At 40.5% G+C, this 19661-nt stretch overlaps 1 protein-coding gene across 1 annotated transcript in view; it reads right to left on the bottom strand.

Annotated features, from left to right (window-relative positions):
- pik3c2a (phosphatidylinositol-4-phosphate 3-kinase, catalytic subunit type 2 alpha) overlaps positions 1-19661 on the bottom strand; it is an 82272-nt gene that overhangs the window by 4364 nt on the left and 58247 nt on the right. Inside the window, exons 15-32 of the mRNA XM_061924815.1 lie at positions 19505-19647; positions 15725-15916; positions 15561-15654; positions 15383-15477; positions 12602-12782; positions 12389-12493; positions 9554-9646; positions 9326-9455; positions 9093-9229; positions 7409-7578; positions 7184-7340; positions 3511-3620; positions 3072-3279; positions 2881-3005; positions 1197-1314; positions 1026-1107; positions 819-925; positions 625-750 (exon numbers count right to left, since the gene is read on the bottom strand). Coding sequence (XP_061780799.1) covers positions 625-750; positions 819-925; positions 1026-1107; positions 1197-1314; positions 2881-3005; positions 3072-3279; positions 3511-3620; positions 7184-7340; positions 7409-7578; positions 9093-9229; positions 9326-9455; positions 9554-9646; positions 12389-12493; positions 12602-12782; positions 15383-15477; positions 15561-15654; positions 15725-15916; positions 19505-19647 — 2373 coding nt within the window. The remainder of the gene's footprint in view (positions 1-624; positions 751-818; positions 926-1025; positions 1108-1196; positions 1315-2880; positions 3006-3071; positions 3280-3510; positions 3621-7183; positions 7341-7408; positions 7579-9092; positions 9230-9325; positions 9456-9553; positions 9647-12388; positions 12494-12601; positions 12783-15382; positions 15478-15560; positions 15655-15724; positions 15917-19504; positions 19648-19661) is intronic.

The following is a 19661-nucleotide window of genomic DNA, read 5'->3' as shown; positions in this document are numbered from 1 at the left end:
GTACCGGTATCGACTCCCAGGTACCGAGAATTGGTACAGTATCGGTTCAAATGTTACCGATATCTATCTGTAGTTCTAAGTGTCCTTCATTGAACAATATTGCAGTCTAAAACAGCACATTTGTTAATATAAACAAGTATCAAATAATTACAGCTGCACATTACTTACACAATGCAGAATCGCATTAGAAAGTATCCAGTAACAAACGTGTCCGCATCATTCAATTTACTGCGTCATGAGACTAACTTTGTGAATTATTTCTTATAATAAATAGGTTAATGTTTTTCATTCCAATCATTGTTCTTTGACTAATTTTACTTGATTAAACCTTTTCAAACATTCCAGCATACAAAATAATAAAAGTATGTATGATTCCTGCTGATATCGTATTGGATCATTAACGTATCGGCAATACCGGAAGTGAAAAAGTTGTATCGGGACTCCTCTATTCCATTTTCTTTACTTTGTTATTATTATCACACGCTCAAATGATCAATACTTTTATCTATTTAAAATGATTTCTTCTAGTATAGGATCTCGATTGATAAAAGGACGTCCTCGAAATCCGATGAAGTTCCACAAATCTCTAAGGTATCCAGGTCGCTCTTAGTGGTGTCCACTCACCATCTCATTGAAAGTCGGGTTCCTGGTCTTCCTGGAAATCTTGGTCTTCCGCTTGGAGGTCTTGTGTGGATCCGGGAGCAGGTAGGTCTTCACGTAGGGGTTGGGGTCCGTTCCTTCCTCAGACACCTAGAAGGAAACGTTGTGGTGAGGGCGTGAGAGAGAGGCGTCGTGTGTCTGAAGCTGGGCGTGCTTACCAGGTCCTTGATGTGCATGACCATGATGAAGAGCGTGCTGTTCCTGTACGAGATGGACAGTTTGACCTCGCCCTCCACGCGGCCTGACGTGGGACTCAGCGGGGGCTCTGCAACACATTCTTCGTTATCTCAGTGTTTGTTTGTTTTTATCACGGTATAAAACAGGAAACGACAGCAGCAACATGAGGTGGCAGAAGATGTGCTCACCAAGAGCTTTAGGGGATGCCTCCAAGCCTTCAGCCTTGTCATCTCGGGCCACTGGGTGGAAGAAGGTGTAGATCAGGTCGCACTGCAAGAGAACAATTTTAGATGTAATACACACTTTTATGCACTAGCAGGTGTGTGTGTGTGTGTGTGTGTGTGTGTGTGTGTGTGTACCTGAGTGACCTCCGAGGTGCTCCTCATCAGGTTGTGGATGTAGTTGCTCAGCTCCAGCTTCCTCTTGGCCGCCACCTCTTTGATGTGAGTGCGACCCAGTACCATTTTATTCGGAAAACTGAAAAAAAAATCAGCCATATATATATGCATATATATATATGTATATATATATGCATATATATATATATATATATATATATATATATGCATATATGCACATATACTTACATATATATGCGCATATACTTACATACCTATGCACATATACTTACACATATATGTATGTACACATATAGGCAAATATATGTATATATGCATATACACATATATATGTATATACACATATATATGTATATATGCATATATATATGCATATACATATACATATATATACATATACATATACATATATATATATATATATATATATATATATGCATATACATATATATATATATATATATATATATATATATATATATATATATATATATATATATATATATATGCATATACATATATATATGCATATACATATATATATATATATACATATATATATATATATATATATATATATATATATATATATATATACCGGGTATATATATACACACACACGAGGTGTGGCGAAATTTGTCCTCTGCATTTGACCCATCCCCTTGTTCACCCCCTGGGAGGTGAGGGGAGCAGTGGGCAGCAGCGGTGCCGCGCCCGGGAATCATTTTTGGTGATTTAACCCCCAATTCCAACCCTTGATGCTGAGTGCCAAGCAGGGAGGTAATGGGTCCCATTTTTTTATAGTCTTTGGTATGACTCGGCCGGGGTTTGAACTCACAACCTACCGATCTCAGGGCGGACACTCTAACCACTAGGCCACTGAGTAGGTGTATATATATATATATATATATATATATATATATATATATATATATATATATATATATATATATATATATATATATATATATATAGAGTACAGGCCAAAAGTTTGGACACACCTTCTCATTCAAGGTGTTTTCTTTATTTTCATGACTATTTACATTGTAGATTGTCACTGAAGGCATCAAAACTATGAATGAACACATGTGGAGTTATGTACTTAACAAAAAAAGGTGAAATAACTGAACACATGTTTTATATTCTAGTTTCTTCAGAATATCCACCCTTTGCTCTAATTGCTTTTTCGCACACTCTTGGCATTCTCTCGATGAGCTTCAAGAGGTAGTCACCTGAAATGGTTTTAAACTTCACAGGTGTGCTGGAAGCTCATCGAGAGAATGCCAAGAGTGTGCAAAGCAGTAATCAGAGCAAAGGGTGGCTATTTTGAAGAAACTAGAATATAAAACATGTTTTCAGTTATTTCGCCTTTTTTTGTTAAGTATATAACTCCACATGTTCATTCATAGTTTTGATGCCTTCAGTGACAATCTACAATGTAAATAGTCATGAAAATAAAGAAAACGTATTGAATGAGGAGAAGGTGTGTCCAAACTTTTGGCTTGTACTGTATATGTCCAGATTTTTAGGGACACCGTGCAGATGGGCCACAGTTAATCATCATCAAAGTGGTACTGCATAAAAAAAACGATGAAGATCATATTTGTAAACGTGAGATGCGGTTGAAGCCGAATCTCAACTACGTGAACATGATGCGAAAAGCATGAGGTTTGTGAAGGACTACCTGGGCAGCTTCCAGAGCGGGAACAGGATGGTCAGCTTGTTGTGGAGCTCCTGAAACTCATCAAAGGTGCGGAAGACAAACTGGGGCTCATTCTGGCCGTCCCTGAGCAGCCTCACCACGTACGTCTGCGCACAGTCAAACAAGCAAGTTGAGACCCGCGACCCAACAAGAGCATCTTTCCACGAACTCACGTAGTACTTGTCAGGGCTGTATCTCTTCTGAAAGGAGAAGATGGACGCGTGGACGATGCGGCCCTCCTGCTTCATGGTGTACGTCTTGGGCGAGAAGGACAAAATGGGCTCGTCGTTGGCCGGCAGACCCGAGAAGCGGAGCTGAGCCAGGTTGTGGATGAAGAAGTTGAACTTGGTGGCCACGCTGCCCAGACTGGACTCGATAAGTCTGCGGCGACGGACAATGGACAATGTAAAAATAAAAGCAGTTTTTTTTACCAGTGTCACTTAACTTAATGAGGGTTTGTCGCCACCTGGTGGATATTTAGTTTATAACATAGAAAGCTATCAGTGTATGAAACAACATTTGGATGTTTGAAAAGCACGTGTTGGTGGTTTTATGAGTAAAACTCGACGGGGTTAAAAGCAAAAGTGGTTTTGAGGGTCCGGGGTGACGTACCTGGTGAAGAAGATGGTGGCCTCCGCGTCAGAGTTGTGGGGCTGCAGAGCGTCATAAACGTACTTCAGATCCTGGGAGCCCGTCAGCTCTGGAAGGCCCGATGACATCATCTGAAAGAAGACAGTGAAACCAAAGCTCAGTCTGAAATTAAGTCAGTAAAAGTAGCATGACGAAAATAGCCATTTTGTCCAATAATTACATTGAGTTTGGCCTTTTAGAATACAATATCAAAATACAGGCACAACACCACCATACATTATTATTTATAATTAAATTAATGAATCAACATTTATATGTCCTTGTAAATATTTAAAATAAAATGTTTTAATATTTTTCAAAATTATTCTATGACTCTATTATTTACATTATTATAATTTTTTGGTTTTAAAAAAAACAACAAAAAAAAAAATTGTTACGTAAAAGAATAGGTATGTGTGTGCCACAACACTGAGGGTGGACGATGTCGCTTTTGTCCCCTTTAATTCACATTTCCTCCTTCATTATGTCTCTTGAGCGTGAGGCGGACTTTTCTGATGGCAGCGCGTCAAAGAAAAGGAAAGTGAAAGGGAAAATTGGAGTGAAATTGAAAAAGGACATTGGCACTTTTGTTCTTTTTAGTGAGTTTTCTGCCCTTCATGGAGTCTCCCAAGCATGAGGCAAACTGTTCTGATGGCAGTGCGTCAAAAAAGGGAAATGAAGTGAAATTAACTAAAATGCTAAAAAAATGAAATAAAAAATAAAAAGTGGCAAAATCAACACTGCTTATGTTAGTGACACAGTGCGTCTCAATTATTTTGTGTTACGCCACCACTAAGAAGAAGTATCATTCGTCTATAGAATTGTTATAAGTACACCTCTGCATAACCTTGTATCCTTACTAACATTAAAGAAAACAAAAAAGACAAAATAAATAAATATTAACAACAAAGAATAACATTATTATCATTGATCTTTAGTCTGTAACAGAAAATATTTAACAGGCATCAATTTATCTGAAATTAAAACATTTATTTTTTTACCTAAACCAACATGTATACCGGTTCTGAAAATTGCAGAATTACCCGGAATTTTGCTAATACTGGTAATAATTTTACACTTTTTTTGTTGGTAATTTTGCAGCTGTTCCCCTTAGAGTCATAACTTGATACATGACACATGCCATCTGTTAGCATGCTAATGTTAATGTGCCAGTATGTTAACATTAGCATGCACATTTTTTTTAAAGCTAATTTTACACTTTTTATTTCAGCTAAATTCACAGGCGCACACCTTGGAATCATATAACTTGGTACGTAACACAGGCTAACTTTCTTAAGCTATTTTGGCTGCCGTACGCCTCAGAGTTATATAACTTGGCACTCACCATGCTAATGTTAGTATGCTAGCATGCTAACTACGTATGTTAGCAAACTTTACAGCTGTACACCTTGGAGTCATATAGATTGATACTAGACACATGCTAACGTTAGCATGCTAGCATACTAACATTAGCATGCTAAATATGTTAGCAAACTTTACAGCTGTACACCTTGGAGCAGTCCTGGGCAAATTAAGGCCCGGGGGCCACATGCGGCCCGTTAAGCTTTTCAATCTGACCCGCCGGACATTCTCAAATGATTTTTTTAGATCTTTAAGATGGAAACTGTAGCTGCCATTATGATGTGCAGTGATGTTTTCAAATTACCGTGAGTCTTCAACTATACAAAGTATTTCAATGGTTGGAATCTGCGCTTTTGCATGATATACTAATTACTATGGTAATCTAATTAGTTACTATGGTAATCTAAGTCACAGCAGCTCAGACGAGGCACCAAGCAGTGTGGGTGGGGAGCGTTTCTAGAGCGGCCAGCCTGACGCGGAAGGAGATTTTTACAACAAAGTTCTAAAGCTTAGTGATATATCAGATATATCAGATTGTAGGTGGGTTTGTTTTTTACCCTTCCCGTTCATATTTCGCTGTGTTTGTTTCATTTTTGTTGCGTTTCGCTTGATTGTAAAGTATGTCGATCAAGAGGGGGTGTGACGTTCATATGTTGTCAATATTCAGTGTTTTATCGTTCATAGTTAATATTGTCAATCCCACATTCTTTATTTTCATGTACATTCTGGGTGTCACATTCAGTAAAAAAATGTTAAATTCCATTCTGTTCACAACGTTTTTAGCATTCAATCAGACATTATTGTGAGGTTTTGTATTAGTGTTCCTAAAAATAGATATATCGGCCCCCAGACACATTTTTTTCTCTAAAATTGGCCCCCCGAGGCAAAATAATTGCCCAGGCCTGCCTTGGAGTCATATAGATTGATACTAGACACATGCTAACGTTCGCATCCTAGCATACTAACATTAGCATGCTAACTATGTTAGCAAACTTTACAGCTGTACATCTTGGAGTCATATAGATTGGTACTAGACACTTGCTAATGATAGCATGCTAGCACACCAACATTAGCCTGCTTACCTTTTTTAACCACATTTTCAGCCGCACACCTCAAGGTCATACAATTAAGTATGCGCCACATGCTAACTGTTAGACACCTAGCATGTTAATGTTAGCGTGCTAACTTTAGCACGCTAACCTTTCTCGTCAAATTTTCAGCCGTACACCTCAGAGTCATAATTCCGTACGTGACGCATTTCCACAGGAACAAAAGCAACACATTTAAGAATTTTTTTAAATTTCATTCTTGCAATCAATATTATTATTACTGTATTTTATATTTCCTTCATGTTTTCAGCGTAGTTTCTGACTTAAAGACTTATTATGTAATAATTTATGCTTGAATTCCGACTTAAACTGGACATAATTTAAAAAGGCGAGCAATGATTTCCCGCATTAAGTGAAATGATGGACTGCAGCGTTCACATCCGACTGTGTGTTCTATAATGGGCCGCACACTCGATGGGCGCTGATTCATCGGTGAGGCACTGCGAAACAGTTAAGCTAGGTTAGAAGAGAAGGCACTAAAACGTAACCCATGAAAAGTAAAAAGAATGCAAAGTTGGCAGAGCAGAAAATAAAACTTTATGTGCGAGCAACAAAGCGGCGCAGCAGCACAGCAGCACCTGCAGTGAGCGAACTCGTCTATTGCCCTTCTGTATCGACTGACATTTTAACCGGCAGTACAAATGCCGTTCCGTCTTCTAGCCGTCCATAGCGTTTCTACTCGTATGGATACTTCATACATCACTCCAAGCAACGTTTGTAAGTTTTACAATATAACTAAAGCTGTTAATATTTACTAAACTGTCCCATGTGTGATGTCTGTAGGAGTTTTTTGATGCATATGTGTACGTGTTTTCGTAATGTAGTCGAGCTAGCGTCGTTAGCATGAGCTAATATGCTAACACGTTTACAAATGTCTGTGTTAGCATTATTCAATTTGTTTCGTAAAACGCCACCGTGGAGTTATTGGGTCTTTTTAGCCGATTGGAGACCTAGTTTCCGCAGCTAGTGGGTCCAGGATGATGACTTCTGTTTTGTTTGATCATCCGTTTTACTGCCGTGTTACAGACACCGTTTGGAAACAATTAAGGTATGTAAATAAACATTTACAAAATATTTCTGTCAATAGCTCATTTCACAACGTATATATCCGGTGCGGCTACAGTAATAATGCTCAATTTTTGTATCGTTCTGCTGTGTGTGTGTGTGTGCGTGCATGCGTTCACCAGCGACAGCAGGTTGAGGAAAAGTCCAGAGTGTTTGCGGATGAGGTTGTAGGCCTGGCAGCACAAGTCGACAAACAGCTGGAAGCGACTGGTGGGGCGCTCGCCGCCGTTAATGACGTACGCCATGTCGGACGTCAGCACAAATGGCGCCCGGTCCCTTCAGGGCGAGATGCGACAGGATGTCAACACGGCGAAAAGGAAGGCAGAAAAAGCATTAACGCTCACCTTTTGAAGCTGCCGAACATCTGGGCGTGGCCCAGGAACTTGCCGAAGTCGATGTGGAACATGTGTCCCGTGGAGCGCAGCATGATGTTGTCGTTGTGGCGGTCGCAGATGCCCAGCACGTAGGTCGCCACGCAGCAGCCCGCGCACGAGTAGATGAAGTTCTCCGACGCCTGCAGGGAGTGGTGGGAGGACACAACATTAGGTACACCAGAAAGCTTGATAACCCGTGTGAGGCTATAGACAAGCACAGTGTATCCCACTGGGTCTCCTCCAATTATTGCGCAATATATGTGGGAATTAGGGATATCATCTAGATCCTGATATATAATATCACAATTTATGATTTGGTATGTTGTATGATAATAAAACCATTTTAAAACGGCTTACAAAGACTCCTAATTTAGCTGCTGACGTATTAAGTATGATTTTAATCCTTTGGTTTTTGCCCATAAAGCCCTCCTGTGTCCAAAGACGACCACTGGAGTATGGAAAATATACTAGGACCGGGCGATCAAACAATCTAAATATATAATCGCAATAGACATGTAGCTGACATCAATAAAAAATGTGTTTGATAAAACTTTTATTCATCTTTTTCCGCCAGTCTTCGTCGGAAGAAAGCGCAAGTTGCAAAGCAAGGTTGGTTGCATGAACAAACACACTCGCTCTCTAGTAACCGAGCAACGCAGGAAGTGATCACTGATCAGTTAGAGTGACACGCCAACAACCAATCAGGTAACCGTATCAACTATCAGGTTTAGTTGTGCCATCTTGTTGTCTCGCGGTTGATTCTTTGCATGGAGTGAGAAGAGAAAGTAAAAATGAAGAAATTTGTGGACAAAACAGGAAAAGTCACCTGGACAGTATGGCACTTTTTTGGATTTTTTCAAAGAGACTGTAGTCAGACCAATGTGGTCTGTAAATTGTAATACCACAGCACCTTAGCCGCACTCACCCTTAGAGCACAGCTGTAACTTCCTGGCACTAAACCTGCAGACAATAGTTCTTCTCAGGTTTCTCTATGTTTACATTTTCACACTATTTTGTTACACTTTATTAAACATTTCTTACATATTCCTTATTTTTGCACCTTCATGTTAAGAGCTTATTGTTAAGTGTTCAATGCTATTTTACGATTTTGTTTACATTGATTGTTTTCCATGCTTGTGTTGACATTTCTTTTCCTTTCTGCCTTATTAGCTAATGGGACTATAATCTGAGGAAGGTTATAATTTAAATAAAAATGTTTAAATTTAATATATTTTTCTTCTGGTCCTAATTTTGCATAGGTCATAAAAATATAAATAATTATCAATATCAACCCATATAAAACACTAATGTCATGATACAGTTTTCAGGACACTTTTGTTCGCTTGACGCTGTCAGATTAGCAGGACACTGCTAGCATGTGTCATCAACATGCATCATCACGACATAATAGTATTAAAATCTCTATAGTCTGCCTAATTTATATCATTTATATCATAAATCATGCAACTCTAGTAAGGGTGAGTATCAAATTCGGTACTTTTATAGGTAAAATTCTGTTATTACAAAGGATTTGATATTGTGTCACACCGGCTCAAGCACTTGGCAGGCAAACAGGCAAATTCGTATCATTCATGTAAAATAGTCTCGTCAACAGCTTTTTATTTATTTTTTATTAAAAAGAGAGCTAGCGCACCTTCTCGTACTCGTCCTCAGCAGGGTTGTACTTGCGGAGCCACTCGGCCAGCGGCTTGTCCTTGAAGGAGCCGGTGACGCCGTACTCCACCTGGATCTTCCTCAGGGTGTCGGAGGACGGCACCAGCTCCACCATGCCTGTAGCGACACAGCGCAGGGCTTGCACGTGTTCACGCTGGAAAAAAGGCCCCCTCCCTCACTCGCCGACAGAAGCGTTTGGCGAGTTTTTGCTACCTTTGTCCTTGCCCGTGGAGATGCACTTGAAGTTCACGATGCGCAGGTCCAGCCCCTCTTGCAGCCAGATGCGGTCCATGATGCGGATCATCTGCAGAGCCAACATGTCCTGCCTCAGGTCTTCTCCCACCTGACGTGGTAGGGAAGGGAACAAATGACACTGGGTGTTCAACTTTAGGCCACCAGGGGGAGCAGTGTTACAAGGACAATGATGTGAAATGAGTGTACCTTGAACATAACATTGATCTCCTCTCCCAGTGGGTCAGCGTTGACCAGCGCCAGTTTGAGAGGAACAGCATTGGAGTTAAAGAAGGAGCAGGTCTGCCCACACAAACAAAGTCGCACTTAAAATCAGGGAGAGGAAAAAAAAGGAGAATGTGCAAGCGGTGTGACTTTATCTAATATTCAATAGCTTTTATTGACTTACTATACGCAAAAAACTAATGTTATGTAGTTTAAATAGTTTAGTGGTTTTGTTTTAGTCAAGTGCACACACAATATTATGGACAAATGACAAAGCTCCAGGCAATGGCGTGCGTATTGTTTATATCCGGTTTCGGCGGCGCGGTTTTCATTAATCAAAGTTTTTATTTAGTGGTCAAGTTTTCTTTACATCCCTTGTCAATAGTGCACAAATAATAGGCTACATATATCAATTCATACTGTAACGACCAGCTATTGTTAACATTTTATGTTTGTGTGACTGTGATTTGATGTCAGTTTTTCCCAAGTTTACAAACACACCGTCCGTGCCTGAAACGTGATTGGGGGAGAATGAGGAAGTGTTGTTGCGTGTCCGGAGCGTGGCGCGGTTGGGAGAGTGGCCGTGCCAGCAACCTGAGGGTTCCTGGTAACCTAGTCACGTCTGTTGTGTCCTTGAGCAAGACACTTCACCCTTGCTCCTGATGGGTTGTGGTTAGGGCCTTGCATGGCAGCTCCTGCCATCAGTGTGTGAATGGGTGTATGTGGAAATAATGTCAAAGTGCTTTGAGTACCTTGAAGGTAGAAAAGCGCTATTCAAGTATAACCCATACAAGTATAACCCATTTACCATTTGTTATCATAAGATTGGTAATAAAAGTTAAAAATAGTGTTGCACATTGTGTGATTTCTTCTGGGGGCTACAATACATTATATTACTTTATTTGTTTTCAAGTTAAAAAAAAACAACAACCTTAATTTCAACTGCTGCAGTGTCCTTCCATTAAGTGCTTTCAAACCTAAGTAGAGTGTCGTTCAGTCTTCAAGCCGTCCATAGCGTTTCTCCTCATATGGATTCTTCATTCATCACTCCAAGCAACGTTTGTCAGTTTTACAATATAACTAAAACAATTCATTCTTACTAAACCATCCCATATCTGATGTCTGTAGGAGAGTTTTCATGCATATTTGTACGTGCTATCATAATGCAATGAAGCTACCGTCACAAATTCCTCAGTAAATTCACCAAAACGTCACTGTGGAGTTATTGAGTCTGTTTAGCTGATTGGAAAGCTAGCTTGTGGGTCCATGACGATGACTTCTGTTTTGTTTGTATTTTGTATTTCACCTTTTTTTGTTAAGTACATAACTCCACATGTGTTCATTCATAGTTTTGATGCCTTCAGTGACAATCTACAACAGGGGTGTCAAACTCAAATACAGAGTAGGCCAAAATTTAAAACTGAACAAAGCCGCGGGCCAAGGTTGAACAAATTAACCTTTTAATAGGGACCCAAACAAGTTTTGCATTGAATATTGAACAAGCAAGGCTTATATAACTTTATAGTGACATGCAAAATCGAGTTTCAAATAATAATAATTAAAAAATATCAATGGCATATCAAATACAATTTAAATAAAAATTGAATGCCTCTTTTCTATTTGCAGCCTTCTGAGGTAAATATCAACATTAACTTTTTCCACAGGTTAATAAATTTGAAAATAAAACAACAATGAATAAACCAACCATTCTGGACTTTAAACTGCTCAGTTTGCAACACACTGATCTAATCTGATGTGCCCAAGCCAGATACCTGCCATCTTTTCTTGGATGCTAGTTCATTAATGTCGGGGCTCAGGCTTTGAGCTGAGGCAACCTTCATTATCGAACGAAGGTGTTCATCAGTCATTATATCTCGTATTCCACAGTCGTATTTAACGTCCTCTACGAGCTGTTGTCACGTCTGCTTTTCATCCCTTCTAACAACGTGCCGGCCCAGTCACAAGATATGAGCGGCTTCTGTACGCACACACACACAAATGAATGCAACGCATACTTCATCAAAAGCGATACAGGTTACATTGAGAGTGGCCATATAAGCAACTTTAACATTGTTAGAAATATACGCCACACTGTGAATCCACACCAAACAAGAATGACAAACACATTTCGGGAGAACATCCGCACAGTAACACAACATAAACACAACAGAACAAATACCCAGAACCCTTTGCAGCACTAACTCTTCCGGGACGCTACAAAATACACCCCCCGCTACCCCCCAAACCCCGCCGCTACCCCCAAACCCCGCCGCTAATTTGGGAGTCTCCCGGGAGGTTTGGCAACTATGAGAATTAGCGGCATACCGCGGCACCGCCGTTGTATATAATCGGCGGGCCAGCTTTAGTGTTAATTTGTTATCACCTCAAGGGCCAAGTGAAATTACACGGGCCAGAGTTTGACACCCATGATCTACAATGTAAATAGTCATGAAAATAAAGAAAACGCATTGAATGAGAAGGTGTGTCCAAACTTTTAGCCTGTACTGTATACATCTACGACTTATAGTCTGCTGCGGCTAATATATGGAAAAATATTTTTCCTTTCTAAAATGTAATGGGTGCGGCTTATATACCGGTGCACTCTATAGTCCGGGAAATACGATATGAAAATTGTTATTTTGTACATCCCCAGACATGTACGTAAATAACTCATCTTTGTGTTATTGTTGCCAAAGCAAACAGTTTGTAATTGTTCTGATGTGACGCTGTGTTTCATTTTGTGTTCGGAATATAAAATGAAATGGGCCGAGAGCTTTAAAATCACATAAAAGGAGAGATAAGCTTCTCCGGGTGTGTTACCTTGACGTTTAGCTCTTTGGCCACCAGACTGGGGAAGAGAGGCAGCCGACAGCTATTCCTCTTGAAAAAGTTCTGAACACTTTCAAGGCCCTCCTGAAGAGCCACCTGAAAAAACACACACGCACACAATCGCATGAAGAACTCACAAGAAATGTGTTGAAGAGAAACAATACGTTCCGAATGCAGAGCAAACGTCGGAGGACGCGCACTGACCTGTCTCGTGGACCCTGCGGCCTGTCTCACCCTTTCGGCCACGGCCCCAAGCAGCGTGACCAGCTGAGTTTGTTTCTCCAGCTCGGCCCTCAGTTTGCCGCCGCACAGACACAGCAGGGCGCCGAGCACGCGCTCGTAACGGCGCCCCGACACGGCATCCTGCACGGCGTCTTTGAGCAACCTGCAAACGACACGCACACAGGGTTCAAGGTTCCAGGCGACTTTATTTGTGCCCGAAGGTAGATTTGTTTTGCAGCGTAAAATAAAGGAGAACGGCATCTGCATATATATCAAAATAAAGAAAAGTATTAACACAAAACATAGCAGAACATGACAACAGGCTGCCAAGGACCAGGAAAAGAAGAAAGAAAAAGTCACATGAACAACAAAGAGTCATCAAAAGATACAAATAAATAAATATATGAAAAACAGCTATCATTTGTTTACACTGGCATGCTGAAATATGACTAAAGTGAAGTGCACCCATCGGACAAAACATTAGGTACACTGTAAAGCTCATAACATACTTTTTTAAATAATAACTAGGAGGTGAAACGGTACCCCATAATGTATGGCTCGGTTAATTTTGGGTAAAATCCTCAAAAAATTAAAGTATTTTGAGCGTTTAAGATTTATTCCATTTTTTCAGAATCAAAATCAGCAGTACTTTATTAATCCCTGAGGGGAAACACAGTCCCATTCAAGAGCAGACTAACATTACAGGGAGACAGAACAGGATCGCTGATGCTGACGCTCTTTAATAACTATACCTCTATTCCTGTATTCATATCTACTGTATAAAGTACAATAACCTATCTGCACCCACGAGCCAGAACATGTATTGTGTTGCTTTCATATGCACATTCAATATTCTACTTGAGGTTCATACATACACAGGCTTTGCCCTAGACAAAGGGTGGGCAACCTTCACAACACCAAGAGCCATATGAGCCCATTTCCCGCCAAATAAAACACACTGGGAGCCGCAAACTTTGTTTGATCCCTAAAATGACGATAACGGCACTTATGGTTTCACTACACTTATAAAATAGCCTTCATGAAATCAAACACTAGACAGAAAACGACTCAAGTTTATTTGCTCTGATCAGCCTTCCGCAGCAGTTCCAAAACTGCTGTTTTACGGTCATCTCCAGCTGGGTATATTTTCGAAAATTCTGTGTGTTTGTTCTGGAAATGATTTTCTTTGGTTGTTTGCTATTTTATCCCCACATATGAAGCACACACATTAATCATCTTCAACAGTGAAGGCAAATTAATCTGTCCATGAAGCATTAAATGTTGCATTTTCCGTCAATTGTAGACCGCTAAAAAAACAATACAATTGCTTGGCAACAAAAGCAGTTGCATTGTTTAGGGTGTGCGATATACATTTCGATCGACAAAATATTAACATATGTTTTATTTTTATATTACAAGATCACAGAACTCTCCAAATAACCAATTAAAATAAACTAACTAAATCAAATTAATTCAAATTAAATAGCCATTATTCATTGAAATTTTGTGTCAAAGGCAAGCCAAAGGGAGCTCGGGCAGAGGCGCAGGTTGCAGACCCCTGCCCTACACTGCCAAGATACCTGTGGCGGTGGAGGCACGGTTAAGGGCGTGGCTATGGGCGTGGTCACTGTGACCGAGTAATTAGCAAAATTTGCTGTATTTGGTGAAAAAATGTATACATACATTTAAAAACATATTTGTTATTATTAATTAGTATTAACATTTTTTTATCGTTTTGCCATATTTTCAATTGTGGTTGCTTATTGTATTTTTTCAAGTGTCTAGCGACTTTTAATTATTTCTTAATTAAAAACAACGAGCAACAAATCTAGCATCTTTTTATGGCGTTATTATAAAAAGTAGTCGTATTTAGAGACTCTACTTCTGTCCCTCGAGCATGACGTCACACTTGCTTCACGCTGTTACTCCAGTTCGACTTTATCTTCTTAAAAGCTGCCACTGTCATCCTAATATTTGCACATTTTGTAGATGGCTGTCCACCGGTACATCTGGGATATATTAAAAGTTACGTCAACATTGCAGACATGCTGACAATGCTCCAGACAATGGCGTGCGTTTTGTTTACATCCAGTTTCGGTTGGGCGGTTTTCGTTAATCAAAGTATTTTCGGTGGTCGAGTTTTCTTTACATCACTTGTCAATAGTGCGCAAATATGCTATATATATATATATATATAAAATCATACTGTAACGACCAGCTAATGTTAATGTTTTTTGTTTGTATGGCTTGGATTAGAGTTAAATTTTTCCCATGTTTACAAACACACTGTCTGTGCCTGAAAGGTGATTGGGGGAGAATGAGGAAGTGTTGTTGTGTGTCCCGGGAAGCGCGGAGACGAAAGTGTGCATTAGAGGTCAAACCTGTTGGAATTGTGTCGTTTGTTATCATAAGATTGGTAATAACAGTTGAAAATAGCGTCGGACTTTGTGTGATTTCTTCTGGGGGCTACAATACATTATATTACTTTAATTTGTTTACAAGTGAAAAAAACAACAACCTTATTTTTAAGGTGTGGTGGTAATAAAAATGCCATGGCGGCGCGCAATATTCAATTACATCAGGGGGGAAACCCTGCATACATTTTGAATGTGTTGTTTGTGTTTTTCCAAAGATTCTGTGCACATTTAAAAATACTGCGATAATAATGATAACCGTGATCATTTTGGTCACAATAACCTTGATAAGAAATGTTCATAGCCTGACATCACATGAGGACTACAAAAGGAATTTGTATCAGCTCACCAGTAGAGGTAGTGCGCGATGTTGATGTTGCCGAGCGCTCGCGACAGCAGCAGCAAGACGAGGGCGCTCTTGAGGTGACACTCAAACTTTAAAGCCTGCGAGGGGACGACAACAACCACGCAGCTCGTTAAGAGGCCCCCAGTGCCAAGCGTGTTTGTGTGCCAGTCAGCGGCTGCACCTGCACTAATTGCGGCAGGTAGTCTGCCAGCTCGTCGTCGCTGCTGTCCTCGATCCAGCTGACGGCCACCCGCCTCACCTCGGTATCCGCAAACCTGCACGCAGGGGTCACTTGGTAACTTCAAACCAAGCAGTACGACACACGCGCGGGTGTAGGAGACATACTTGGAGTCGAGCAGCTCCAGCGCGGTGACGGTGGGCAGCGGGGGCCAGTGGTGCAGCAGGGCGTGGATGTGAGCCATGCTGGCCCAGTCCCAGCTGGGCGCGCTGGCCAGCACCTTGGGGAGGCTGCTGGGGTGATCCCTCCGACAGTGGAGGCGGTGGTCCCAGAGGAGCTGGTGGTCGGCCCGCTTCAGCCTGCGGAGGAAGGTGCATTAAAGACGCTTCCCGTTCCTCGTCACTCATAAAACACAATATAAATGGGATTTATCTGTGGAAGCAGCTTGTCTTCACAACTTGGTACAGCATACTTGCCAACCCTCCCGGATTTTCCGGGAGACTCCCGAAATTCAGCGCCTCTCCCGAAAACCTCCCGGGACAAAATTTCTCCCGAAAATCTCCCGAAATTCAGGCGGAGCTGGAGGCCACGCCCCCTCCAGCTCCATGCGGACCTGAGTCCGCTTTCCCACATTATAAACAGCGTGCCTGCCCAATCACGTTATGAATGTAGAATGATCGAGGGCGAGTTCTTGGTTTCTTATGTGGGTTTATTGTTAGGCAGTTTCATTAACATCCTCCCAGCGCGGTAACAACACACAACATCAGCAGTCACGTTTTCGTCTACCGTAAAGCAGTTTGTCTGCCGTAAACAGCAATGTTGTGACACTCTTAAATAGGACAATACTGCCATCTAGTGCATTTGATGAAAGCACTTTTGTGCGTGCCACACAGCAGTGCATCATCAGAGAGGGTGTTCAGCATGGTTAATAAAATAGTGACAGAGAATAGAACAAGGATGAACAATTCAACCCTTAACTCAACAATGAGTAGATGAGTGTTATGTGTGTGTATATGTGTAAATAAATGAACACTGAAATTCAAGTATTTCTTTTATATATATATATATATATATATATATGAGAAATACTTGACTTGGTGAATTCTAGCTGTAAATATACTCCTCCCCTCTTAGCCATCCCCCCCCCCCCACCCCACCTCCAGAAATCGGAGGTCTCAAGGTTGGCAAGTATGTGGTACAGTATGTGGTACAGTAGGTGGCGCTATGGATCGTAAAGCCACTTCTTATGCACCTGGGGCTTCATGGACTTGCCCTTTTTCACAGCAAAGATGAGATGACATTTTTAACTTTTTTTTTTAGGACCTTTAACATCAAAACTGTAGCCGCCATAATGATGTGCAGGTTTATATGAATATTGATACCAGATCTTTATGCTTTAACATCAATTCTCAAATCAAAATATCGACATATTTGATACTTCAGTTCAGTGGTGTTCAAACTTTTTCCACCAAGGCACGCATAGTAACAAGTCAAAGTATGCAGGGGCCATGTTGATATTGTTTAAGATTTGTATTGTAGGTTATAAGTAGGGATGATACTCGAAGCAGATTTTACCGGTTGTTCGGTAAGAAAAGAACCGAGTCCTCGGACTCGAATCCCTTTTTGAGATCCGGTACCAGTTATCGAGACCACTATAGTAAAGAAAAAGAGTTGGTTCTTTATTCGAATCCTTCGGAACGAATCCCGTCCCGACCAGAAATGCTCCGTGTGACATCACAAGAAATGACGTCACGTAGCTCAGTCATTAGGCGCAGAAAGGGAAAGCAGGAAAAAAATGGACCGGAAAAAGAGCTCCAAGGTGTAATAAAGTTCAAAACAAAAGGTATACGTAATCAAATGAATAACTTTACTGAGAGATTTGAGCAGGGTACAAACACATGACGAACACTTTTACGACCAACCGGAAACATAGCAACCAGGCTAGCAACGCACCTCCTTTACGGCAGCTGTCGCAACGTTCTTAAAGCAATCGCAGCACATACATACAGTATGTATACAACATATATGACATGATCTCCCTTTTTTAACTTTTGTTTTTCTTTCCTTGTAAACAAAACAAAATCACACTGTATATGTGTTGTCTGTGTAATTATAAATAATGCGGACGAGGCGTGTTGGCTGAGTTCTTGACGTTTACTTTCACAGCGTGCTCATAACCTCATTCTTAGCTGCCGGGTGGCGACATGCAACAACACTTTTCGGACCTACCGCACATGCTCGTCACTCCCGTTGCATGCTGGGTAGTGTAGTTGTTGTATTCCCTAGCTCATAACATCTTTCCCCCTATAAAGAAATAATGTTAACTCAATAAAGTGTATTTCTTTTTTTAGCTTTAACTTTTCATTTTTTAGCATTGTAACCACATTTGCAAACAACTTTTCCTTCAATAAAGAAATGAATTTCCTTCAATAAAGAAATAAAGTGCAAAAATGTCAAGGAATCATAACAAACAGTTATGTCAAATAGCAGCAGAAGTGCACTTTTTGGAGAGCTATATTATTTTCAGTTTTGTGCCCAATGGACTGATTTTATTTAACACTATATTATTATTTATACACCACAGAGACAGGTTGTTTTTGTGTTACTGTATATATTAGTTTTTCTGAAAAATCCCACTTAATATACTTTGGGTAACAACAGTCAATATATATATATTTTTTTTAGGGGGTTAACAGTCAATATTTGTTTATTTATTAGATTTAAAAAATTGTTTATATAATAAAAGTGAGCTTTTGTTAAACCAAATATTGTATGTTTTTTCCATATACAACAACTCGATAAGAGAATCGATAAGGAATCGGTTCGATAAGAGGATTCGATAATAGGCTCGAACTCGATAATTTCTTATCAAACATCATCCCTAGTTATAAGTTGACTAAGTACAGTATATTATTAATTATTAGTTGGAACATTTCAGCTTTTTTCCCGACTGATTCCTACTGAATTCGGATTAGGCAGAATGTGCAGATCTCAGGCACATGACTACTTTCAATATGGCTTGTGTATTTATAAGGGGGGGTGGCCTACGTGTGCCCAGCCAAACAAACCTTTTGATCAATTGGGATGCAACTTAGAAATGTGCTTGCGAACATTTTAATACATTTTTTACGTATCCCGTTTTCTAGATTTAAGCGTACACCAATTTTTTGTAGGAAATCCATCCTCTTAATACATGACACCCCTAGTCTGCCAGAGAATAAGAAGACGTAGCAGGAGGAATAAGATCTTCTACTCTTTATCAAAAAAGTAACAGGTGACATAACTACTGACTTCTTCTGGTGATATTGGGGACTTTTGGAGATGAATATTAAGCATGTTTTTAAGCTTTTAATAATTATTCAGCAATGGTCCTTTAATATGCAGCGGATTCTTAGTGTTTTTGCTTTTTTTTGTGGTCCACAGCTGACCTCCTTGTATAAATAATATGCAGCACTCCGGGGATCCGGCGAGCACCAAAACACAAAGGGAGCACACAAAAGCAGCTTCACAAGCCCTGTGCCCACACGGGGCCGGAGACAAAAATGGGAAAGAACAGGACGCGGGCGGCGAGGGCCCGATAAGAGAGCGCTCTGTGCTCCAGTGTCAGTAGAGTGGCATGGTTCTAGGCAACAGGGCGGATACTTGGCTTCGAGCAAACAAAGAAATGCAAAAACACATGTAACCAAGAAAATACGCCAATCAAATGATTGAAGCAGCATCAAATTAAAAATACACACTGCATCTAAAACAACTGCATGAGAGAAAGTTCACAGAACAAAACAAAGTGAGTCAGGAAGCATTTCTCTCATGCAGTTGCTTTGGGGGTTTGTGTGTATTTTTGACATTTGCAGCTGTTTGGCAATACAAGTTTTTCAAGGTACGAGCTGCGTCATCGAAAACCAATTGAACTGGTATCTTCAGGCACCACTGTTTAATACTTATTTTACCCGAAATTAGATGCACGGCTGCAGATTTTCTCCAGCTTGCGTCTCAGGTCAGGGTCAAGCTCCTCCAGTTTGTTGGGCTCTGGGCTGGGAGCCTCCTGAGGGCCAACATACAAAACATCTAGCGTCGACTTCGGAAAATCCACCTGTCGGCGACAAG

The sequence above is a fragment of the Nerophis lumbriciformis genome, linkage group LG29 (genome assembly GCF_033978685.3).
Source record: "Nerophis lumbriciformis linkage group LG29, RoL_Nlum_v2.1, whole genome shotgun sequence".
Taxonomy (NCBI): domain Eukaryota; kingdom Metazoa; phylum Chordata; class Actinopteri; order Syngnathiformes; family Syngnathidae; genus Nerophis; species Nerophis lumbriciformis.
This window is presented reverse-complemented; position numbering and strand designations above follow the sequence as displayed.